The following is a 22,084-nucleotide window of genomic DNA, read 5'->3' as shown; positions in this document are numbered from 1 at the left end:
GAAAAGCTCCAATGGAAAGGCAGAAACCAATACGGTTGGTTCCAGCGGCGTCGCAGGAGTTGCCAGAACATGACTGTGTTCAGCCATGAACTGCCTCAAGGACTCCGACTCCGGATTTTGCCTCAAGGTTGAATTCTGAAGCCTTTTCCATAACTGGATGTAGCCACAAGGCAGTGGAGGCAGTGGAGGTTTGGGATCAGAGTTTTCCTTCTCCCCGATGAGCTGCCTTCCCAGACTAACAAGCCCCAACTAACCGGTGGCTGTTTAGTCGCCTCTTACGACAAGTACAGCCAAACTGAGGCTTGGAGAACTTTGCAAGTGAGCCAAACTTGAACAAATATTGTTCAAGACTATTGCAGAGATTGTACCAGTGCTTTTCAACCAGTGGTATGAGTGTTGTTGGTGACAATTCTGCACACAGTAGATGGGACTCAATCCTATTGTCACGGTAACTGGCATGGCACTGCTCTGACTAGCCTGACCCAGCAAGAAATGGAGAGGGCTGATGTGCAGAAGTGTGGCTCTGGAGTGCCCTGACCTTCAAGAGAAGTGCAGATTGGACAAGGAGAGAAGAAGAGTGAAGGAGAAGTTGGGTGGCAGGAACAAGAAGTTTCTTCCTCACTGTAGGTATGACTTCAGCAAGTTACCCACTCCTGTGCAGAGTGGCCATTCTGCAGGCAGCAGTGGTACTTGCAATAAATGTGAAACATCCTGGTTTATAGCAACTTTCACAGCAAACTGTACATGCAAGTTCTCCAAGCTTCTAAAGGGTTTCCCTTCCTTTATTGGGCGCAAAAGATTCTGCAGACCAACAATCAGTCTTAAACAAGGACACAATAAATCAAGGATTTAAATCTAAGAAAACTCATGTTAAAATAATCCTAAAAGGTCTATGAAGGGCAGTAAGAACAACAGTTACTGCAGCTACTTTGTCTTCATCAATACAGCTGCAGATACCATTATGATCCCAGATGGATTTTTCTTCTTCTTTTAACTGCTTTTTCTGATAGTGTAATACATATTTTGTATTTTGCAGCTGTCTCCTTCAGGATGTCTTTGACTATACATATCTTAGAATCAGACAAAAACCGTTAGCAGCAGCCCTTCCCATTAAGGAGTACACTCTTAACAAAAATGCAGTTGTGTGAATTCTTTACAAAATTCCTGCAAATTTTATTAAAACTGTACAAGCAACATAATTTTTAAACACACTCCACTATCTCCATGTTATCCAATGTAAGTACTTACTATTGTCATTTAACCTAATTTTTTAGGTGTAGGTTTCCTTACGAAGAAACGAGGCTATGCAGTATCTCTGAAACTAGACACAACAGGGCAAAACTTATGCCATTTTTGGAATCAGTTCCCAAACATACACAGGAACAGGTCTAACTTTTAAGATGTGTGTTGGCCTGTATTATGTATATGACGCACATCTCTTTCGGAAGTAGCAGAGTTAAATGTGAAGTTTAACAATTTACCTGATCTTTGTCAACTTGGATTTGGCTCAGAGCAGGTGCAATTAAATCCTAACTGATGAAATTAAATCCTAACTTGCAATGAAGTTCCACCTTGGTTCTACCATAACCTCAGCAACTACAGGCCTGCACTGATGCTTACAAAAAATGCTCAGATGGGTTTGAGAGAGTTTCCAGGAAAAAACTATTCCACAATTAAGGGAAAGTCATAAGGAACACCTTTCTATATGCACTTGCTGTCAAATTGATGGCAAAATGAAGAGGTCATCAAAAACAAAACATACCTGACTTTTTGTCCAGCAAGTATTCAGAAGTGGAGAGCAAGCTGCCATTGCTGATAGTGTAGGAAAGAGGTATTTGCCACACATACCTAAGAGGAGAAGGAGTTTTGTTTACTGTCAAGATTGTGTACTACTGTAGCACAACACATTCAGCAGCAGCTAAATACTTCTTATGTCAATGGTGCAATGAATGGGAATGTCAGTTCCAGCCACATGGTCAGGTTCACTGGCTGACCATGCAGTTTGCCTTTACTCATGAGATGGCGAGGGGGAAAGTTTTGTAGACGCAAGTCTGTTTTACATAAAGGTACACTGTATCACTCCAGTAACCGACATAACTACAAAATGGTACATATGCACAAGCCAATTTCAACTACAAGTGAATGCAAACACACAAAACTGGAAGAGAAAATTGTTTGTATAGCATTTAAAGTAACCTAAACAGAAACAACCACCACCTCAGCTGCCAAGATCAACACAATAATTTCAATGACTTTGCATTTTTGGCAAGGAAAAGGATTGTTCCTCTTCACTCCAATGCTTCACCACTCAAACAGTTCATTTCTTTTTATTTCTCTTCCATAGCCATTATCTCCTTATTCTCAATGTAAATGTACTGTCACCACAATTCAGCTAGGATCACTACATACCAGGGTTGACTCACACACATGGAAAACGGAAAAAGACTCGAGTCAGCCCCCCCCCCCGACTTGACATTAGTTCCCATGCATGCTGATTCAAATCTGCTTGCGTCTGAGTGCACTTGCTCACTGTTTTTGTGGCATGAAAAACTTTGCGGGGCAGGAAAGGGTTAATGCTGCAATGAAGGGGGGGGGAGGCGAGACTGGGCTCCCTTTCCCAGAAGATAAGATAAGAAGAAGTCTCTGATAAGAAGAAGGAACAGATGATCAATGGACAAAGGATGGGCATTCTGATATTTTCATTGGCTGAGGGAAAGCAGGAGAAGAAGCCAAAGGGGGGGGGGAGTTCTTGCCTTATGATTAGCTTGAGAAACCGAGGGAGGGGAGGGGAGAGTTCATAGTGATCAGCTTTGCACTGCATGAAAAGGGAGAAGGAATTCTCATTGAATGACTGCCTGAAGTGGGACTACTTCTGAGTAGGGCTGCAAAGGATCAGGTCATCCTGGTAAGCCTCACAACTGCTGCACGCGACCCTCATCCCTCTTGCTGCTTTTCTCCCCGCTCTCTCACACTCCCTCCCACCCCCTCCCGTCCTGTTTACAGACAGGCAGGGACATCAGGGGAGTGTTCAAAAATAACTCTGACACACACAACCCCCTCAGCAGCAGTCCCGTTTTTTCCACAGTTGGTTTTTGTAAAGTGGGAGGGGGGGGCGCTTCAACTTGAGTCCTTTAGAGTCACTAAAGGGTGACTCAGCAACACAGAAAGTGCCCCTGTTATGACCCATTTTTGAGTCAAGCTGAGGGTGGTGGCGGCTTGGCAACTCAAGCGACACTGGGTTTTCCCAACCCTGCTGCCTATGTGGAAGATCCATTCTGTCAGAACTTCTATTCTGTTCAGGTCTTTCCCTAGTCAATTAAAGACCTGTTTGGAAGAAAATGATTCATTTTCTCCATGAGTGTTCTTTAATTAGCACATAATTTTTGTTCTTATTCTATATATAACAAGCAATGTTTCTAAAACCACTTGTGCCAGGGACACTAGGAGTTCCAGTGTGCAGCCTCCTTCTAGTGGGATCTATCTTGGAATACCCGCAACAACATGTGGCCAACTATGTTTTTCAACACACAATAAACAGATCTCGATATTTATACATTATTCTTTGCTTTTACAGCAAGTTTGAATTTAAACTCTTCCTGAAGCCAAAGTGTAGTCTGCAGACAGAGTTAAAACTACCCAAATGAAAAATGAGAGGAAAAGAAATAAACCTTGAACGCAAAGTCTGATTTTCCAATTCTGTATTATGCACAAATTTCTCCTGCTGCAGATTGACCCGTTTTCCCTTTTTTCTGACGGTCACTAAGGGAAAGCCTTTTTGGAGAGTCCAGGTTCTCATAAGTTTTTTTACATCTACAGTTTCATTTTTCACCTAGGAGAAAAAACACACATACACAAAATACACTCTTGGAAGAAATATGTTAAGCAACACTATCAATATTTTCTTGGTTCACTACACAAAGAGGGACCAGGGGTTAAGTCTTTAAACAGAATTCTATATTGAACTGCCAAATTTGTCAACAGTAATTTGAGAACACAAGTCTTACTTTTTAGACAAAGGAAATCCAACTGAGAACAGAACTTAACTTGCCTGATATTCCCATATACTGCATGCACGTGGTCTCTAATTCTGTGCGTATGCACATGTGCACAGAGAATCCCACCAAGTAACCACAGCTTCGATTGTTGTTTTTTTTTAAAACTATAGCTTGTTGGAAATGAATATATACCCATGAGGCCACAGAAATAATTATTAGAGGTGTTTGTTTCCAGCGAGTAAGACAGGATTACAGCCTGAGTCCTACTGAACACAATGGGCTTATTTTTGAGTAAAATAAAGCCATTTTCAAATACCTCTAAATGTTTTCAATAGATTTGAATGTAAGGAAAGACAGGTGGTATCCTTCTAATGATGATAAAACAACAAAAGGTGACCAGTACTGGAAATACAGAACAAGTACTCCTTCATACAAAACAAAATATTGGCAAGGTATCATGAATAAGATACATAATCCATTTCTCTTTATACACCCTCACACATAAAAGCAAGAAACATATGCTCCCTTCAAATAAATTATACATGTTTAGCTGGAATCTTGCATGCTACATACTAGTGACAATTAAAAGGAATCAGCAATAAGGAAACGGTTGAAATTTTACTTAACTTATGGGTCTATTAAAAAGTTTGAGAACCAAAGTACATTCTTATTGGTTAGTATTTGCCATATTACTATGGTATCATGCCTGGTATTACAGCATCATTGAAAATGATGGTGGATTTCAACAATGGCACACTTGCTAGAAAAGTTGGTCACCAAGGATTTAAGTAATCTCCTCATTCCCCAAATCTTTCCCAAGACACTTACCTTGTTCAAGCTATCCCATAAATCGTCACTGCGGGTAGACTTATAGCTGTGATCACGCAAATAGATTTGAATGCCTTCTTGAAAGGTACCCTCATGGAGGAAGTTTTTCAACATGAACAAGAGAGAAGCACCCTAAATATTGAAAAAATTGTATAGAGATACATATAATGCATTCAAACAGATTCTTGCAAAGACTCTCTTGTCTAAGGAAGATACTTTTGGGGAGGAGAGGTGTGGACCAGAAGAGTGTATTAGATTGCTTTGAAAAATGCTAACTTGCTTCAGAAGTTTAATTCATTTGGGGGGGGGGGCAGAACCAGCTCCTTCCATATGGCAAGATGCTCACATGCAAAACTGGGATACTTTCTACTCACTATGTCAAGACACCAACAGTGGTTTTCAAATTGTCAGGAAGATTTTGAACTGTAGTAAGGCTTGGTGGGGGCAGGAGGGAAGGCAGCAACGTGATCCCCAGGATTGCGTCACTAAGGGGGGCTGCAGGGAATGGGATGCATTCACCAGTCCCTGCAGCAGCCATCCTGGAATGCGGGGAGCCCTGCGCACGCATCTGCAGGGCTCCCCAGCTCGTGAGAAGTGAAAGTGGAGCAATCATACTCCACTTCTGGTTTTGCAAAAGTGGAGCACGATCATTCCGCTTTCACTTTTGATGAGCTGGGGAGCCCCTGCAGACGCTCTCACAGGGCTCCCCGCACCCCGGGATGGCTACTGCAGGGACTGGCGAGTGCAGCCCAGTCCCTGCAGCCCCGTTAGCGATCTGATCCTGGGGATCACGTCCCTGCCTCCTTGCTGCCCCTGCCCCATTAAAGGGGTAGAGGCCAGGGCCTTCAGGCTGGGGCATCGCAACGCCCCAGTTTGAAAACCACTGCTGGTGGTGTGGTGGCTATGGTGTGGAGAAAAATCCCATGTGATTAGCCATGGCACAGACATGGTTTACCATGCAGACAGGGAGCAACTTAAAGCAGTTTCCCTCATACATTTCTTATGCATTTATTGGTGCATCCAGATGTTTGTAAATTGGATAGGGCCCCAAAGATTGTGAGCAGCTGGGGATGGCTGAAGATAACACAGCTAAAGCCTAAGAAGGATAATATGTCCCCATATTACAAGCCCCCTCTCCTCTATATCAACAGCTCTGGATACACTGGAAATTTCACCTCTGGCCATGCTAACAGATGCAAGGGTAAAAGCTGCTTTCAGCTATTCCTCTAATCTGAGCAAGATGTGGTTTGGCCAGACATGATTGGGACTGATTGGAAATAGCAAAGGAGAAAATATCAGTTCACATACATCTGTTTTCTACACATTTATATGTGAATTTAAACCATTATGTATATGTGCTAAAGTCAAAATCTATTCAGATACCAATTCCCTTCTTCCTAGGTTTACAAATATTCAAGGGTGGGTGCAAAGTCACTATCACCTTGCATTTTTAAGTACCGTAGATGCTAGCCTATAAGGCGATAAATTTGTGAATCGCCCCCCTCGTCTTATCTGTGCAGTCACGCAGGCAGACTGAGGGGGCGAGGGGGCCATCTGCACCCTGCCTCGGTCAGGGAGGGACTCTGCAGAAGAAGGGGCAGCGGTGCCTCTTGAGGTCTTGTGTGGGGTTGTGGGATTCCTGGCAGCCTTGCCTCCCATCAAGTCCCCCCATTGCGCAAGGACCTGGAGGAGCCATGGAGGAGGCAGGGCGGTGAGGGAACAGCCTGCTGGCCCGGCGCTCCCCAGCGCAGCTGCTGCACAAACTTGCTTAAGTCCTGCCGCCTGCGGAGGCAGGGAGCGGAGCAGGGGCATGCTGGCTGCCACCGTCGTCACCAGACTGATGGAAGGCAGGGAGCGTGCAAGGAGCGTCCTGCGCTGCCTGCTCCCCACCAGATGCTCCCTGGCCGGGGGCAGCGTGCCTCCCTCCGTGCCCACCATAGACACAGCCGTGCGCTTGGGAGTAGGCAGCACAGGTTGCTCCCTGCCCTCCTTCAGTCTGGTGATGGCGGCAGTAGCCAAGACACCCCCGCTCTGCTCCCTGCCTCTGCGGGCAGCAGAAGTGAGTGTCTGCAGCAGTTCTGAGTAGGCGCGGGGAGCGCTGGGCCAGCAGGCTGTCCTGCCACCACCCTGACTCCTCCAGGGCTCCTTGTGCAATGGGGGAACCAACTGGGCGGGAGGCGAGGCTGCCAGGAATCCCAAAACCCCACACCCCAGGAGGTGCTGCTGCACCTCCTCCTGGAGAGGGTCTACATCTGAGTAAATCCGCTGCTGCTTTCCAGTTTCTTTCACTCCCCTTCCACCCCCCCATCTGACTCCCTGCTTGATGAAATGAAACCCTTATTATTCCCCTTAATGTTGCACCAGTGGGGCTGTTCTTATGTTCTTAAACCCCATGTGCATCTACATCTCCCCCCTGTGCAGTGTCTTCCCTGGGCAAGAGGTGTTCTTTCCAGTTTCTTTCATTCCTCTTCTCCCCCCCCTTCTAGATTTGACTCCCTGCTTGATGAAATGAAATCCCATGTGCAGCTAAATCTCCCCACTGTGCAGTGTTCTTCTCTGGGCAAGAGGTGTTCTTTCCAGTTCTTTTACTCCCATGTGTTTTTATCAAAGAAGAAAATCTGTAATGATGTGGCCCTTCTGCCAAAAAGTTTGGAGACACCTAATCTATGAGATAGATCATAGTTTTTAATAAATTAGAGCAGGGGTGCTCACACTTTTTCGGCTCGAGAGCTACTTTGAAACCCAGCAAGGCCCGGAGATCTACCAGAGTTTTTTTTACAATGTTCACGCCATCATAACACATAACATTTATGTGTACAATGTATGTTGGTGTACCTTGCATAACCTCATGAGCCAATATTGCACAACACAACATAATTAAATATAAACATTTTTTGTAATTACTTGAGTTTACTTTGATGACTTGCACTGAAGTGAATCAGCCAAGGATGCATAGTCCGGACAGTAGCTGTCTGGGAAGAACTGTCATGGTGGAACAGTACTTGGACTTAATGATCTTCATGTAGGAAAAGACTGACTCACATAAATAAGTGGAGCCCTTCCTGCCTCAGGTGCTCTTATATCCCTGAGGACCCTACTGCCTTCAAGTGACTGCAGCTGTGCAGCACACTCTGCTGGATGCCCAGGCCTTACCCTTAAAGGGGCCACTGCTGACACCACATCTACCTCCTCACCAGATCTTCCTCGATTCCAATACAAGTGGGGGAGGAGCAGATCTCTATACAGACCAGTGCAAAAACAGGGGAAAGGTGTGGGGGAGGGAAGATCTCTGTATAGACATCACAGCAAGACCAGTGCAAAACCCCTTGCACACATAACCAACAGATGGAAGTTGGGGGGGGGGCAGATCTCCATACATACCAGTGCAAAAGCAGGGGAAAGGTGTGGTGGAGGGAAGATCTCTGTATAGACATCACAGCAAGACCAGTGCAAAACCCCTTGCACACAGAACCAACAGATGGAAGTTGGGGGGGGGCAGATCTCCATACATACCAGTGCAAAAGCAGGGGAAAGGTAAGTCAGTCCCAGTAGAGTCAACGGGGCTCACTCCCAGGGTTGCGTGGATGGGAGAGAAGCCTGCCAGCAGCTCCTCTCCAGGTCTACTCATGAGTCAGCCCCAGTAGAGTCAACGGGGCTCACTCCCAGGGATGCGTGGACAGGAGAGAAGCCTGCCAGCGGCTCCTCTCCCAGGGAGGAGCCTGCCAGCGGCTCCTCTCCAGGTCTACTCACGAGTCAGCCCCAGAAGAGTCAATGGGGCTCACTCCCAGGGATGCGTGGAGAGAAGCCTGCCAGCAGCTCCTCTCCCAGGGAGGAGCCTGCCAGGGTCTCACTCCCTAGGCTCCCTGGGCTCACTCCCTGGGCTCACAAGCCTGCCAGGGGCTCACTCCCAGGGATGCGTGGACGGGAGAGAAGCCTGCGATCAACTCATTTTGCCTCGCGATCGACTGGTAGATCGTGATCGACATATTGAGCACTCCTGAATTAGAGACTGTACAAAAACGGTTTTTGCTATGCTAAGTATACATACTGTATATACTATGTATGTATACTGTGTTTTTAATACTTACTATGTTTTCAATAAATTCGAAACTGTATAGTTCTTAGATAACAATTACTGGGAGGTTATTTTTCAGGATCCGGCCTCAGGTAAAATCACTCAAAACAAGGGCCCAGACTTATCCGTGGGTCATAGAAAATTCCATGATTTTTGGCTCAAATCATGCCCTCGACTTACTCGTGAGGTCGACTTATAGGCAGGTATGTGTGGTGCATTGTATTTTCTATAGTGCCTGTATTCAGGCTGAACTTTAAAGTATTCACTTAAACACTATACTAAAAATAGGAATTTCTTCTTTGAATCAGAAATGTTAAACATTTAAAAGGAAAAATCAGAGCAAACAGGTGACCAGAGTCTTTTCTCTACATTCCAGTATAAATATAACATTCCACCATCTTTTAACCAGTCACCCTCCATTTCCACTACGGATCAGGGTGATCCATTACACTGGTGGGCCTCTTTATCTGTGGGTTCAGCATCCACAAATTTGCCTTACCACAGATGCTGAACCTCTAGATTTTCCCTCCTGCAAGCCTCCTAGATACAACCGGAACTTTATTCCAGGCATGTGTGGGAGGTTCTGAGCCTCAGAGAGGCCACACACCATCACATGCAGCTTCTCTGAAGTTCAGAATGCCACCTGGAGACTTTTTAATGCAACTTCCAGTTTTGCCAAAAACCAGAAGTCATGTTTAAAAGGCTCCAGGCAGCATTCTAAGTCTTAGAGAGGCCGCACACAGCCTCTCCAAGGCTCGGAACGGCTCCAGGTACAACCAGAGCAAGGTTCCAGTTGTGCTGAGAGCCCAGGTGGGCCAAAAACGACAGATTTTGCTACCTGTGGGGGATCTGGAAATGTATCTTCAACCAGCTTAATACTAGACAGTCAATTGAACTTGAAGTCTAATCTAAAATATGGTTCAGAGACTATTTCCATGAAATCAGACCCTAAAATCTCTGTTTCCTTGAATCTGAACCAAGTCCCTCAAATGCAAAAGTGTAAACCAGTTTAAATGAGGGGTTCAATAATCACGATGCCAAGCATTCACTTTCACTTGTTTCACTTTCTTTTTTCCAGGTGTGTTTTGTTAATAAAACTTTAAAAATAAATTGTTCTCTTACCATTAAATAGTTGCATTCATATTATGGAATTGTACTGCCAATAGAGGATATTACTCTTCATGAAATGTATCTCAGTTCAAAGCATCTGAAATCAGAGTTACTAAACCTATGTTTTAAGTGTTCGAACCGAGAAGTTGGAAAAAAACCAATGATGTTAGGTTTTTCCCTTTACTAGCTTATTTTCTCTAGTAACTGATGCCTCTGAGACTCAGCTCTGGGGGTTGGGGCATGCGCCCAATCCTACTCAGAATTCAATCGCAATATCGTCAAAGGGATTGCAGTCTTAGATAAAAAGCATTTTGAAAATCACTACTCAATTTATCACAGTTTCCATCCCTCTTATTGCATATTTGTCTTTTCCCAATAAATATTACAGTGTTTGACATTCACGAAGGACATGCCAGATAGCGCAATTTTCTCTAGAGTGTGCCAAAAGCCAATGACCCCCAAACTCACAGAATACCTGTTTGGGTATATGTATATGCAATCAGGCACATGTCCCTGAGCACATGTGTCAACAGTATGACACATGAGAACCCATGGAATGTTCCACATTTCTTGACACAGACAATTTGGGAAATATTACATATTATATATATATATATAATACATACATTGAATATTACAATAAGCAATGGGCTTAAGTGGCTATTTTAGTAAAAATATAGCAGCAAGGAGTTTATCCCAGTTTTTTTTTTTTATGAAATCATTTTTTTCCCAACATCCAGTTTTTGTTTGGTTATAATTTCAGGTTAAGAATTGCTCACATAGGTATGTGTATTTTTTTTCCTATCAGATTATCCTTTCACCACCACCCCAATCTACCCAACACTCCCATCCCCCCAAGTTTAGCTCCTGACCTGTTGCTGTGCACACTGAAGAATGTGATTTGAAACATATTTTCTGAACCTTGCAAGTTCATTTAATTTTATTAAAAGTACATTTTCCAGACTTTTGAGCTTACCTTGCCATAGGAGACTGCATCAAACATTTCTTCAATCTCTTCTGAAGACTGGACAGCAAGGGAAATAGGGTGAGATGAATTCATGGAATCCTTCATCATGGTCCTAAATCGCTCATTAAGAAACTCCTCATCCTGAACAGAGGGGAAAGTTAATTCATCTAAATGTACATTCATCTTCACAATTACTAATGTTTGGAATGTGACTGATCAGTAAATACTGGATCACAATTAAATCTAGAGAAAACTAAAAGGGGGAATGTGTGAAAGAAAGCTGTCCGGTGGCCTTTTGAAGACTTTATGCCTTCAACTTTCCAGTCATATGTAATAAGGCTATAATACAACATTAATCAAAAGACTCATAGCATTTCTGAAGTTGGACAAACTAGAACTTTGATTGGCATCTTAAAAACAAGGCTTCATTACAGTAAAAGTCAACATTTCTTCTTCTAAATGTATAGACAAATTTAATAAGTACAATTCAGGAAAAATAGGCCTAACACCATAACCAGGAGTGTTTGGAGAGGACCCACCACCCCTGCACCCCACTTTAAAAAAAGGGGAAAAACAAACACAAAACCTTCCTTAGCCAGGTGACCAAAGAGGGTGGTGAGGCATAGCAAGGTGATCTTGTGCCCCACCTCTCCTTTTGAGATAAACAGGATTGGGTAGAGCAAATAGGAGGTGGCAGCACTGGAGATGAAGGCAAGAGGAAGGCGGCATGGGGGCCTCCTTTCCTCCTTGCCCACCCAGCAAGAAGGCCAGGCAAGAAAGAACAAAGGCTGCTGATTCTTACAACTCTGCCACTGTGATAGCTGCAACACTGGTGCTGAAGGACTTTCACAAAGAAATCTGGCACCACCAAGTGGTGAAGTTTTATTTCTTCAGGTCAGAAACACGTGTGCAGTTTAAAATTTTTATTTGTGTAGTTCTGACTTGATAAACATAAAGGCCAACATCCTGTTCTGATTTTTTACACACACTCACAAAAGCAGCTTTTAATAGACAAGTCATGTGCGTAATAGACAAGTCATGTGCATTTACTCAATTTGTTGAAGTGTAGGAAGGGCCAATAGATCATCATTTTTTCTCAGAAATGTCCTGCTGCTCAGAAGTATTACAGCAGCTGTGAGCTCATGTAGCTCAGTCCTCACTCTCATTTTTCCCCCCCAAGAGAGAATGAAGGTTCACCCCACTTCTTTACTTTGACTGCTCAAGATACTATCGAAAACTGTAGCTTTTATTCTTCACTTGGACAAAAACAAGCTGCACCAGGAAAGTACACATGTACCTGGGATTTAAGAACTCAAAATTTAAAGTGAATATTTACTTTCTAACTTATTTGTCCTAACTAGTATGTCACATGTACCTAGAAGAAGAGAACATTAGCTTGGTCTCACCTATGATGCAGTAGGCAGCACCAGCTCTACCCTTCCCCTCCTCAATAACTTATCAGGGACACCAATCACCCTAAGGCATGACAGCCATTTCTGATGCTTGGGGAGAGGGAAAGAAATACAATGTCTTCAATGTGAAACAGGTTTTCCCAGCAGCAGACAAGGTGAGCTAGGCAGGGGATAGTCTTGTGGGTATAGAAGTAGGTCCGTCACACACTCCTTCTGGTGATCAAGGAAGAATGTTGTGGATTCTCTTTGGGGGCCAAGACACATTGAATAGGTAAAGGAGAATCTACTCTCACAGGATCTTTAAAGAGCTGAATGCTGAACTTGTCTACCATGATGAATCATTTATATTAAAATGTTTGATATATATAGTTTCCTTTAAACCCCAAGAGTCAAGGTGGAATACAAGTCAAATCAAGAGCAACTCTCCATCTCCCATCCCATCAAAAGACACTTACTGTAAATAATTCTGGAAAAATTTTCTTTACGGCAAAATGTTCCATAAAAGTCGCAAAACCTTCATTCAGCCACAGGTCATTCCACCATTCCATTGTAACTAGATTACCAAACCACTAAGAATGCAAAAGAAACACACATTCCCATTTTTAGATACCATGTTAAAAGCTGAAGCCGTAGGGTACACACAATAAAACTTTTCCAAAAGTGCTACTTTATGTCTTGGTTTCAAAGACCCACATAGGAGAGAGACATTAAAGTTCAACAACAGGAAAGCAACAGAGTGCACTGTTTTCTGCTGCCCTGGAGGAAGCCAACTGCTTTGACTTCCAAGACTGTATGACCCATTTCACCTCACCCCCTTACCTAACAAGAATTACTAGATGCATAGATGTTTGTATCTAGAATGTGTCTCTTATGAAAGGTTACTGTGCATTTTAAGTTGACAAAAATCAAGCACCTCGCCTGTACAGCACGCAATCACAAACTGGTATACAGACCTATTTATCTTTAAATGCTATAAATGCCAGTTGCAGAGGAGCTCCAGCTAGTTGTTACACATTTAAACTGCAACAACACGCATATGATTGGACATCTCATATTATCTCGACAGCTTAGATCACTGCAACATTTCAGAGAGGGCGATTGTATAGTGTCCTAGCTTTGCCTCATCAATCTTATTCCATTGCACCTTCTACATAAAAGGTAGCATCTCTAGACAGTCACACCTTTTCTAGCTTGCAGTTCTCATATTTCATTGTTCATACAAATTTGCAGCATGAGGCATAACTGCCCTTCAAGGTTCTCATACTAGCTTGGCTCTGATTACTGCATTGAGTACACAAGTGCACTACTCTCACTCAAGAAGGGAGGCAAAAAGGGAGATCACCTTTGTCTTGTACATCAAAAGATCTGCCAAATTAAACTAGATGCTGTAAAATTTTATGAGAACACAGGAATAAGAAAATGACAAAAGGCGAGTTCTCTAACAAGCAGTATGCATTAATCAGTAACAGTAGTAATCTGAAAAGAAAATCCTGCAATACAGAGAAATTTGGAAACACTTCATACCTGATGTGCCAGCTCATGAGCAATCACTGTTGTTACTCTCTTTTTATCCATTGCTGAAGAGGTTGCATCATCATAAAGGAGCGATGTTTCTCGAAAAGTGATCAAACCCCAATTTTCCATAGCCCCAGCCTGAAAATCAGGAATGGCGACCAAATCTGCACAATGAGGAACCATCCTTTAAAGATAATCCAGCAGCATGAAATGCTAAAGCCTAGTATTTACTAAACACAGCAAACACTCCAAGTGTAAGCACACTCACACACTCAGCTTTTAAGTGTATGCTATTGCCGATCACATGGCACTACTTTCTAAAGATTCATCAAAACATCCCCCCTTTCCAAATGCAAAAACAAAGTATCTAAATGCAAGGAGCGCAGGAAGCATGAACTGCTCCAAACTCAAAATACTAAGAAACACACACCACAATTTTAGTACTGCAATCTTTCCATGTTTCAGTGGATGGTTCTCTCTTGCAGAAAATTGGACCACACATTTTCTCAACACAATTTTGCACATGCCTCAGCTATTTTGCCCAGCACATTCCCATTACCTATAGCCATGTGAATACTTTATATCGTATGCCTATTTGTACTGTGCGCCATATATACAAGCATAAGACTGGGTGTACATGCATTCATACACTGGATGCACATTAGTAGGAGAGCCTTAAGAGAGTGGAGTGGAGATCATGCATTCATTTTGTACTTGAGTACAGCTGTGCCAACCATAGCACAGCTACCCTTATGGAAGTGTTTCCTGCATGTACCAAATTGTCTTGCAAACTGCAGAGATGATAATTTGTCTGCCCAGCATTTAATGCTGATCATTAGGAAATACTGCAAAATACTACCTCATCTCCACTGTAATACCCATCTTTTGATAGCTGCTTTAATAGCCTGCTTTAGCTGTTACACTGCACAATGATTGTCCAGGGCTTAAGCAATACAGGTACAACAATACTTTGTAGAAGCACTTGTCATGACAGGCACAAAACATCTGAAGGAGGGAGGAACTTCTTAGGTATCCCTTTCAATTCCTGTTGCTGTTTTTGTTATGCTACAGTTGTTTTATACTTTAATCTGCTCTACCATTTAACTGTATTAATTGTTGTATTTAATTTTTATTCAGATGTTAGAAATAACATACAAAAGATAAAAGTTGTAAACTTCAAGTAACAGAAAAGCTTCGAGTAACAGAAAGTAGTATATAAATCTTTTAAATAAATAAAACAGTATATCTTAAATAAAAAGTTTAGGGCAAGGCTCTCTGGGCAACATCAGATTCTGAATGTAATTATATCTGACCACCAAGGTGATAAAGGAAAAGAACCACTGCACCTCCTGTAGCATTTTCAAAGACCATTGTAATAGACTTTTTGGGTTAAGACGATCACATAAGAAGAGTGTGCAAAAATCTCTCACCTAATTTTTCTAGGGGATATGGTATGCCAAAATACTCCTGATAGAACTTCAGAAGCTTCACTGCAGTATCTAGGGCATATTTAGCCTGTCCTGACTTCTGTGGTATAGTGTAGACGGACACCTGTCAGAATGGGGGGAGGGGAAGAAGGATTAAGACATAAAATCTTATGAGAATCTGGAAAGTTTATTTAGACTGCAAAAAAAAATTGTATCTGGACTACAAAACATTTGTAAAACTGCTTACAAAACAGAATTTCTCCTTTTTTCAACTAAGAAGACTGCTTTTGATATCCTTTATTCATTTACTACATGGTAAAATGATGAGAATGTTACGAAGTGCAAAACAATATTTTAGAATATTAAAGCCCAATCCTAACAAAAGTTCCACACTGCAATGCAGTAGTGCCAGTGCAGCCTCCACTGCATCTAGTGTGGGACTAGAGGCTGCTGGTGGTCTTCTTGGGATCCCCGTACCCTGAGTAAAGCCCAGGAAGCCTCTATGGGGCTATTCAAATCTGTGCCAGCAATACTGGTGGTGCAGATCCGAGCATGCCCCAAGGAAAAGGCTTAGGAGGGGGAATAGGATATGGCAGAAGCCTCCTCCGCCATTCTGCCCCATGTCAAAGGAAAAGGCGTAGGAGGAGGAAGAGGATACGGCAGAAGCCTCCTCCGCCATTCCCATCCCCTCCAGGGCCTGATCGGCCTCCTTCTTGTAATCCCCCCCCCGCCCGCCTATCAGCAAAGCACCTATCTGCTCTGGCTGGTCTCCATGTGGCTTTGGCAGGCCAGCGCAGACCTTTCCACCAGTGCCCTCTGCACTGCTGTAACGTGCCTTATGGCAAGTTTGTGACAGTGCATGCGCCTGTCCCGCTGGCGGAAGTCAGCACAGGATCTGGCCGTATGTCTGGCTGACAAAGAAACAGTTCTACTTTCTTAACACACATTTTTCACAATTTAAGCAAGGCTGGATAGGCGCAGGACTTTCTGCTGATGGGTCCTTGCCCCTCAAAGCTGAGAGTACATGGGGTCAAACTCTATTAATTCTGTTTACTTCTGTTACCCAGATAAGAGACATCTTTTAAAAAATAGTGCATCTCTTATACTGTCTAAAACAAGAGCAACTGCTCCTATTCATTCCAGCATCGCAGCCATCTCCCCTCCCCCACAAGATGGCTCACTGACCCAAAGAGGTTCAAAGTATTTTTTCCCCTCTTTCTCCACTGTGTATGCCACTTCATGAACATTTTGCTGAAAAAAACTCTAAATAAAGCTAACTAAGGGGAGCATCATAGGAAAGCATGACTTGGTGGTCACACGAGAAATCAGAACTTGAACAAAGTTTGCTGCCATCACAAACACTTTAGTGTCTGGATCAGCACTGAGTTTCTGCCCATGCCAACATAAACGAGGTAAGGAAGAATCCATCTATCCTTATACAAGATCCATTATAATACCTCTCATACCCGTCTCCTTCTGAGATGATTGTAAAATATACATTCTTAAAGCTTAAGTCAGTGGTTCTCAAACTTTTAACACTAGGGACCCATTTTTTAGAATAAAAATCTATCAGGACCCACCGGAAGTGATGTCATGACCAGATGTGACATCACTGAACTGGATTTTTTTTTAACAATCCTAGGCTGCAATCCTACCTACACTTACCCAGGAGTAAGTCCCATTTACTATCATTGTTAAAAGCATATACTGAGTAGCCTGTTCAAAGTACAAACCTGTAACATTTTCCCAAATGTAGTCACTTACCAGGGTAGAATCATGTCTAATATAGCAAAAATAAAATATTGAAATGAATGGGGACCCACCTGAAATCAGCTCGTGACCCACCTTGTGGGTCCTGACCCACTGTTTGAGAAACACTGTTATATACCATTCAATGCGTAATTTACAGCAGAATGCAATTTTTTTTTAAACTGCATTGAAATATCTGGTATAGGCAAAAAACCAGCAGGGGCAATGGTGCATCACCATGCCCACCACCCAGGTTACTGCTCCACCCATTGCACGGGATGAGGTCCAACGTGGGAGAGATGCACTGGCCTCCCGCACTGAGTGACATAAACCCTAGTGATGCCACTGGTACATTATAACATTATCCTAGCAAAAATTAAAAAGCAAAGAGACAATTTATGAGCACAAGATGAAAGTCAAACATACCAGAATCCCGTTTGTTTCCTTACTGATATTTTTCAAGTCCCCAACAACGACAGCTACCAGGTAAGTGCTCATTTTCAAACTCACAAGAAACTCATCTTGAACCGTTTCATCATCCAGAGGTTTGGTTCTGTGCTGAAAACACAAAACATTAGAATTCAGCTACTTACAGAATAAAAATGCCAAAGCCTAGAGGACTCAGGATAACCAAACAGCTTGAGACAGATATCCAGACTAAAGTTGTCATTAATATGAAAACTGTAAGATTTAGGAGATTGATGTGTCCTAGGCCTAGAACATTCGCCAGCTTGCCAGCAGCATTATGCAGATAGGCAAAATAGAAAGCACACCCTACTCATTGCTAAGTAAAAAACCCTCACACTGTTCTTTAGGATATATAAAGGCTTCAAGATATATCACTTGTTCCAAAACATCTAGTGCCTTATTCTTCATTGTGCAACTCTTCCTCAGACTGCCAGGCTACCTACAACTTGTCCCCACACTCCATTCTCTCTGTGCAGAATTTTTATTTCATCCACCTCATTGCACAGCAGCAAGATCTGCAAATAGCAGCTAAGGAGCTGATCAACACACAGAAGCCTCACCACATACTTGATGACAAGCCCTTCTTCAATGACCACAGAAGGACAGAGGAGCCCGGGGTCCCACTACCAGAGCCCCAAGATTCACCATGCCTAACTGGGTGCGCCACTGGAAAACACAGAGCTGGTTACAAAATGCTAAACTAGTTGCTGGGAAAAACAACAGAAGAAGGCTACTGACTTTGTGCACTGGTTGCAGGTTTCCTAGAAACAGACACTTGGCCATTGTGGCAAACAGCATGCTAGACTAGACAGATCTTCAGTGTGGTCCAGCAGGGCCACGCAGATTTCAACAGGCAAGGGGCACATGTTCTCAATCTTTTTTCTGCATTCAAAATGCAACAGAAAAAAAAATCTCATGATAGCAACTTCTGCATCATTGGAAAATTCTGCTTTTCACTGAAGTTGGACCCAAGATTATAGAAACATCAGAGCATCACATGGATACATCCACCCCAACCCCATAGATGAGGACATACCCTTGGCATATTTGATAGAGCACAAAGTTGCTTTTTTCTCTTGACTGTGACTTGAAAAGTGGCTTTGAATGCTGGTTCATCAAAGCAGGGAAAAGCTGACCTTGCTGACAGGGGCTCAAACTGCGTTGCTGCAAGCCACCTGGCAAAAAACAGAAGTATTCATCATACTGGGGCACTGAGAAATGAAAGTATAAATAAGTGCAAAGCAGATAGGTGGGAAAAAAACTGCAATCTTAGGTCTACTGGTTTATTTGTTCAAGAAAAGAATACTGCTACACAGTCCCAGGCTAACTAGATTTATCACTATGAAAATAGGCACACAGAAATAACCTTAGTAGTCTCCCTGGAATAGTGTTCCAGATAGTTAGCACCCTTCATATTATTTCAGGATCCCATAATGCTTAAAATTGCTTTCCAGGGCTACCCTTATGTCTACTATGAAAATCAATTGTGTCCTGCCTTTATGTGCCTTGCCACCCATCTTATTTCCCTGAAGTATTAAGCAAAGTTCAGTTTTGCCTCAGACAGGAGAGCACTCTTGGAAACAGAAACACTAGACTGCTTCTGGTATTCAGCTTTTTGCTCAAGGCCTGAAAACAAAAACCAGAACAGGGTATTTTCTCTAATTCTAAATACATAAATAGAATGGCAAAAATTTGTCACAAAGAGGTTAAAAAAAGAAAGGTTATAATAATGGATGAGGAGATGACTGGCGGCAATCATAACAAGATCTGGTTCAAGATCACCCAGTTAAGTTCACTGCTGAGCAGGCATTTGAATCCAGGCCATTTTGGTCTAGGTTCCAAACACTGTACCACATAGAAGATTTTTTTGTTTTAATAAGCATTTATCAAACAAAAATACTTTATTCTCACACTAGAATTCCCCAATAGTCAATAGTATAGATTTGTTTAATATTAAACTAACCTATGCAAAACCAGTAATTTGCAATTGAGTTGTGCCATCTCTTCTTAGGACAATAGCTATTTTGGTACGTACCTTTAGGGGTTAGATGCTAACTGAGTAATGAAAAACATTCAACCATGGTAACTGCCTCACTCAAAACACAAACATTAAATTAATGTATTACATATACACAAGAATATATTCAAAAATAAATCATTTCACAAGTTTACCTTTTTGTTGAGTTGTGATCCTTGTAGGCAATTTTGTAAAAACCAGAATATGTGCTGGATAGATTAGACGAAAACTCCATTGTGATATTATAGACTTGTCCCACAAGGAGAGCTTCTGGGGCCAAAATTGCAATCTGGTCATTCAATGGATATTCCAGAAGTTCAATCGGTTTTGGCTGGCTTGAACTCGATGAAGCAAGGGTTCCCTTGGTAATATTAAGCTTGGAGCTGTGAAGTATGATATGCGAAGTACCCTGGAGGATTTTCACAGTTATCTGAACAGAACCTGAAAACTTCATAGTGGTTAGGTCTGGATGCAATACAATATCATAATGTACAGGTATAACATCATTTGGAAGACTAGTATTTGCCCATGGAAAGACCTTTCCATTTGTTGCCAAAGGATATATTAGTTTCATGGTGTGGTTCTTCATATGACAGCCTTCTTTGGTAAAGGTACATTTAGGAAGAAGATAGATTGCCATTATCACAGAGATAGCAATCACAAGAACAACAGCACAAATCACTGTGGTCCTTACAGATGGTGCAGAACAAGATCCATTTGAACTCTGCCTATAGCCAGAAGTGTTATTGCGCAGGCCAGTGCTTCTATTCATAAAAGACATGCCCAGAAGTTTGGCTGATGACTCATAGTCCTCTTCGTCCTCGTCCATTTCATGCTCCCCAAGACCACGTACCAGAAGTCGAGAACTCCTTGGTTCATATTCCACTTCATCAGGTTCCAAGGGGTGCAAACTAGGCTCTTTAGCCAAGTCAACTACATCAGGCTCTTCTTCAAACATGCTGTTTTCAATCATATTCCTAGGTAATTGAATTCGATCTAAAAAACATGAAGGAAAGTTATCAGGGGATCAAATAATTTTTTTTAAACATACACCACTTGAGTGACATCCAGAGTAATGCTTCTATTCACAGAAGTATCCTCCATGAACACAAACTCCATGATCAGAAGAAGCATGTTGTTAAATATGAGCCTTTCAGAGACTTCTGCATGAGTGGAACATTCCCTCTGTTCTTCAAGAGACCTGATGTTCACTACTGTGAATGTAAGTGTAATGCCACCCAGAGCGTTTACAAAATATGAATTGCTTGTATGTGGCTAAGCTCTGCATGCTGGTTGCAGTAGGCAAGAACTGCTTACTATGTGGATGACCCAGAATATCTGGACTGGAGAATTTCAGTGGTAGTGTGGAGATCAAGGCCATACACTTGGTGAGAGCCTCTTGCACAGTATGGCAGCTACATGAAGCAACCACTTCTGGCAGCCTTCCACATGGAAACTGACCCATATACATTGTTTTTAAGTACAAGCAGCAAAGCACAGAAAATATTCTGGAATCAGAGGAGGACCTAAACAAACCAACTTGGTGGCAGAAACCAGAGTGGTGAGTAGACGTCATTTGGCCTAAACATTCCCTTTGCAGGCCCTTATAACATTGTACTACCCCCATAGGAAAAGCTGAGGAGGTCAGGGTCACAACAAACTGACCTCCATGAAATTCACTAGTTTAGGCATATGACTTCTGTCATATTTAGCCACATAAAAACTTCTGTTATTGATTTTATAATGACGTAAACTCTGAAAAGTTGTGAATAAAAGTATAATTTAAGAAAAAGGTGAGCAGATCTTGGATACTGCACTGACACAGACACCTATGTCAATGCAGCTGCACTAGCAACATCCACCACTTCCAGGAGTGACATAGCGGCTACATTACAAAATAGTAGTGGGAGTTGAAGTCAGTATGACACCTGGGCACTATGTGATAAGTCCTTTGACTACCACCAAGCCAACATAACCAGTACAAACCTGCGTGTATCCAACCTGCTAAGTTTGTAGTTATAGCCAACATGCAGTATAGGAGGATAGACTTGTCCTACTTGTGTCACACAATATATTTCTGGAGCTCTGTTACTAGCTACTGAATATGGAGAGCATTATTGTATGCAATATACTCATCAGAAGCCCTTTGCTTTCCCAGTTATGACTATAATTTCAGTTTTGCCAAGAGTGTACTGGATACCTGGATTACACTGGGATGATTGGGTACCTATGTTCACTTGCTGCTCCTCTTCTGCAAGTATGCATTTTTAATGTGAATTTTTCTATTCCAATTAAGAAAAACATACAGAGTTTTCCCCACAGCAAGAACAGCAGCAGACAACTTCACTGCAGGCAACTGTAAAGGTGTCTGCTCGCATTATGCTTTTCAAGACATGTACCTTTACCAAGCAGTCTGTCATGGGCATTCCAAGTTATTCAGAAAAAAAATCAAAGCATATTAAAAATGCAAGTCCTTACCAAACAGAATGTTTTAAAGGAGCTTCCATGATAAGATGCTAAA

General features: G+C 42.5%; 1 protein-coding gene across 1 annotated transcript in view; it reads right to left on the bottom strand.

The window, feature by feature from the left end:
- The window catches only part of LNPEP (leucyl and cystinyl aminopeptidase), a 51,650-nt gene that overhangs the window by 12,374 nt on the left and 17,192 nt on the right, over window positions 1-22,084 (bottom strand). The window contains exons 2-11 of the mRNA XM_066614498.1: window positions 19,719-20,559; window positions 18,583-18,721; window positions 17,505-17,636; window positions 15,333-15,453; window positions 13,912-14,066; window positions 12,843-12,956; window positions 10,985-11,116; window positions 4,824-4,955; window positions 3,669-3,829; window positions 1,763-1,848 (exon numbers count right to left, since the gene is read on the bottom strand). Coding sequence (XP_066470595.1) covers window positions 1,763-1,848; window positions 3,669-3,829; window positions 4,824-4,955; window positions 10,985-11,116; window positions 12,843-12,956; window positions 13,912-14,066; window positions 15,333-15,453; window positions 17,505-17,636; window positions 18,583-18,721; window positions 19,719-20,559 — 2,013 coding nt within the window. The remainder of the gene's footprint in view (window positions 1-1,762; window positions 1,849-3,668; window positions 3,830-4,823; window positions 4,956-10,984; window positions 11,117-12,842; window positions 12,957-13,911; window positions 14,067-15,332; window positions 15,454-17,504; window positions 17,637-18,582; window positions 18,722-19,718; window positions 20,560-22,084) is intronic.

Source organism: Tiliqua scincoides, chromosome 2 (assembly GCF_035046505.1).
Source record: "Tiliqua scincoides isolate rTilSci1 chromosome 2, rTilSci1.hap2, whole genome shotgun sequence".
Taxonomy (NCBI): domain Eukaryota; kingdom Metazoa; phylum Chordata; class Lepidosauria; order Squamata; family Scincidae; genus Tiliqua; species Tiliqua scincoides.
The sequence above is the reverse complement of the archived record's forward strand: the minus strand, read 5'-3'. Positions and strand labels throughout refer to the sequence as shown.